Genomic DNA, 2773 nt, shown 5'->3' with positions numbered 1-2773 from the left:
GGTCTAGTCGGTCTAGTCGGTCTACGATTGCATCTATCCGACTGTGCCAAGGTGGTTGGGATTGGTATTGGAGTAGGTAACGTTTGCGTTGGTATAGGACCGGCAACCGCTCGGTCTAGTCGGTCTACGATTGCATCTATCCGACTGTGCCAAGGTGGTTGGGATTGGTATTGGAGTAGGTAACGTTTGCGTTGGTAAAACATCTATAGGACCGGCAGATACAGAAATTGTTCGCGATTTCGATGTTGATTTTGCACTTGTAGCAGGTGGTTGTAAATTGAACGTTGTTTCCACTACTTCATCATCAAACTTCTTGCGTTTTATCGTGCGCGAAGAGCTTTAAATAAAAAGAAAATACATTAATAATATAATGTTTAAGTTGTCTTGTGAATATAACGCATGTTTGAAAAGATGACTAATTTTGATATAATGTAACTATTTGGTTATCTACCTTCTCCGTTTGGTTGCCAAAGCGTCTAGAGCTGATGATTCGATGGGAATACTTAAGAATCCATCCGTATTGTGTGTTAATCCACTATGGTTGAGACTAGTTGGAGTTGATATATCCATTATAAATACGTAAATCAAATAAATCGAGATTGTATGAATAACAACAACAACACTTTACTCTTGGACAGTTTGATGCGAAGTGAGTCGAAAATAAGAAATAAATGTTCGATTAATCGATATGAAAAACATGACGTTCGATTTGATTAGTCGAAAATATCGATGCGCAAAATTTTTAAACGCGCTATTCACGCTTATACAAAATAGATTTTAATAATTGACATAAATCAGATGTAAAACTCGTTTATAAACATATCATCTATTACTGTTATAATGGATATAAATGTCAGACGCTTTTCATTCGATAATTTTACCGATTAATAATTATGTATTATTATTTTTGTATTTTATAGAAAAAGAGAGAGGCATTGAAGAATACTCGGCGAGAAACAATGGCGATATCGATAAGATAAAAAATCCAGCCTCGCGCTCCAATACACATAACTGTCAGCTTGCCACTCCTTGCGAAATGATCGGCAAAAAAAAAAAAAAAAAAAACAAAAAAAACGGAGGAATGTCCCGTTTTCCTCCAGTTTCTCGGTCGGTCGTCGCGCATGCGCATTCGGTCGTTCGTGCGAGGAGCGATGAGACAACGCTGGCACGCTTCCTTCGTGATGGCCCGTTTGATTCCAGTTGTATCTCGTGTTTCGACGTTCGTGTGGCAGGTTTTCCGCTTATCCATAGGAACGACACGTGACAAATAATCGACGAGAATTATGGATGAGGAATGGGGTACGTAGCTGGCGCGGGAGCGACTCAATTTAGCCGCGCGTAATTTTCGCGAGCGAGCGATTTATCCTCGCGACGGAAACTGATTTTAACCTCCTCGCCTCTTGTGCACCTTTACAGATGTGGACAATGTCGAGGCGAAATTCGATCTCGCGATGAGATCGAACAAATGGGAGGGCGAGGACGAGGAGGAAGAAGTCAAGGTAAAACGATTTTCTTTGCGTACGTCACGCGCGACGCTCGTCCTTCTAGCGAAATTGCCGCGTGCGATTCCGTACTTAACCTTTTGGCGGTGAACACATGTTCTGTACCGTACCATCTTGTCTCTTGTCATGCTGATTAATGCGATCTCTCTTTTAAATTTCTTGTAACTTTATCGTACGTACTTTTCGTCGGAATAACACGTGGTATTTTATAGATACACGATTTGAAAAATGAGAAATATTATATATACATATATATATGTATGTATGTATGTATGTATGTATGTATATTTGTGTATCATATATTTAAAATAGTATTATTTAAATATACAAATAAAAACCAACTATTCATGAATTGTATATTTTATTTATACATCTGTATTTGCAATTGATAAAAATACAATTTATATTTGGTCTCTCTATGAAATGTATATATTTCTTGTATGTATACTTAGTATACACACAATTAATTACATATATCATTACATATTTACCAATAAATATGAGCACAATATAAATTTAATACAATTCATGAGAATATAAAATTTAATAATTTTTTTTTTCTCACATCTTATGTTTATTACTGTGCTATAAGTACATATTAAAATTCTAATACATCAAAATATCTATATGTTGCTTTGTAAATGTTTATTAAATATTCTAGAAAACTCTGTGTTACATGATAATTTCTTATAGAATATTATATATGTACAACAAGAGAGAGAGAGGAACATAGAAACTATTATAATTATTTCTTTTATTTTTGATAACAAGAATAATATAAAACATTAGTAATTATTTTTTTTATTTGCTTAACTTAAATAATTCAACAGGACAGCTGGGAAGATGTAGAAGAAGAAAAGAAAGATGTAGAGAAACCAGCAGAAGCACCAAAAACAAAGTCAAAACCTAAAAAAGCTTTAGCTGAAAGAATCGAGGAGCGTGAGGTTTGTTTTGATTTTTTTAAATTATAAAGGCCTATATTGTTTGCGATTTTGTTTATACATTTGTAAAAAATTATTACATTTCAGAAAAAAGCAAAAGAGGAAGCCGATAGGAAAGCAAAAGAAAAGGAGGAAGCACTTACACCAGAAGAAAGGCGACTTGAATTATTAAGACGTCAAAGGTTGCAAGAGGAGGCAGATTTACGACTGGCGATGGAAACTTTTGGTTTGTCGAATTTAGTAGACTTTAGTGATCGTAAACCACATAAAAGAGATAAGAAATGATTTTTCTCATGAATGAAAGATTTGATTGGTATCACTTTCATCAAT

The 2773-nt window shown here is 34.8% G+C and overlaps 2 protein-coding genes across 2 annotated transcripts in view; one reads left to right on the top strand and one right to left on the bottom strand.

The window, feature by feature from the left end:
- The window catches only part of LOC115245056 (microspherule protein 1), a 22364-nt gene extending 21545 nt beyond the window's left edge, over nt 1-819 (bottom strand). The window contains exons 1-2 of the mRNA XM_029823134.1: nt 452-819; nt 108-337 (exon numbers count right to left, since the gene is read on the bottom strand). Of these exons, the coding sequence (XP_029678994.1) occupies nt 108-337; nt 452-570 (349 nt within the window). The 5' untranslated portion in view covers nt 571-819. The remainder of the gene's footprint in view (nt 1-107; nt 338-451) is intronic.
- Nucleotides 820-1127: 308 nt separating this feature from the next.
- The window catches only part of LOC115245079 (eukaryotic translation initiation factor 3 subunit J), a 4817-nt gene continuing 3171 nt past the window's right edge, over nt 1128-2773 (top strand). Inside the window, exons 1-4 of the mRNA XM_029823181.1 lie at nt 1128-1299; nt 1417-1499; nt 2333-2446; nt 2531-2669. Coding sequence (XP_029679041.1) covers nt 1284-1299; nt 1417-1499; nt 2333-2446; nt 2531-2669 — 352 coding nt within the window. The 5' untranslated portion in view covers nt 1128-1283. The remainder of the gene's footprint in view (nt 1300-1416; nt 1500-2332; nt 2447-2530; nt 2670-2773) is intronic.

The sequence above is a fragment of the Formica exsecta genome, unplaced genomic scaffold, assembly GCF_003651465.1.
Source record: "Formica exsecta isolate Colony F162 unplaced genomic scaffold, ASM365146v1 scaffold90, whole genome shotgun sequence".
Taxonomy (NCBI): domain Eukaryota; kingdom Metazoa; phylum Arthropoda; class Insecta; order Hymenoptera; family Formicidae; genus Formica; species Formica exsecta.
This window is presented reverse-complemented; position numbering and strand designations above follow the sequence as displayed.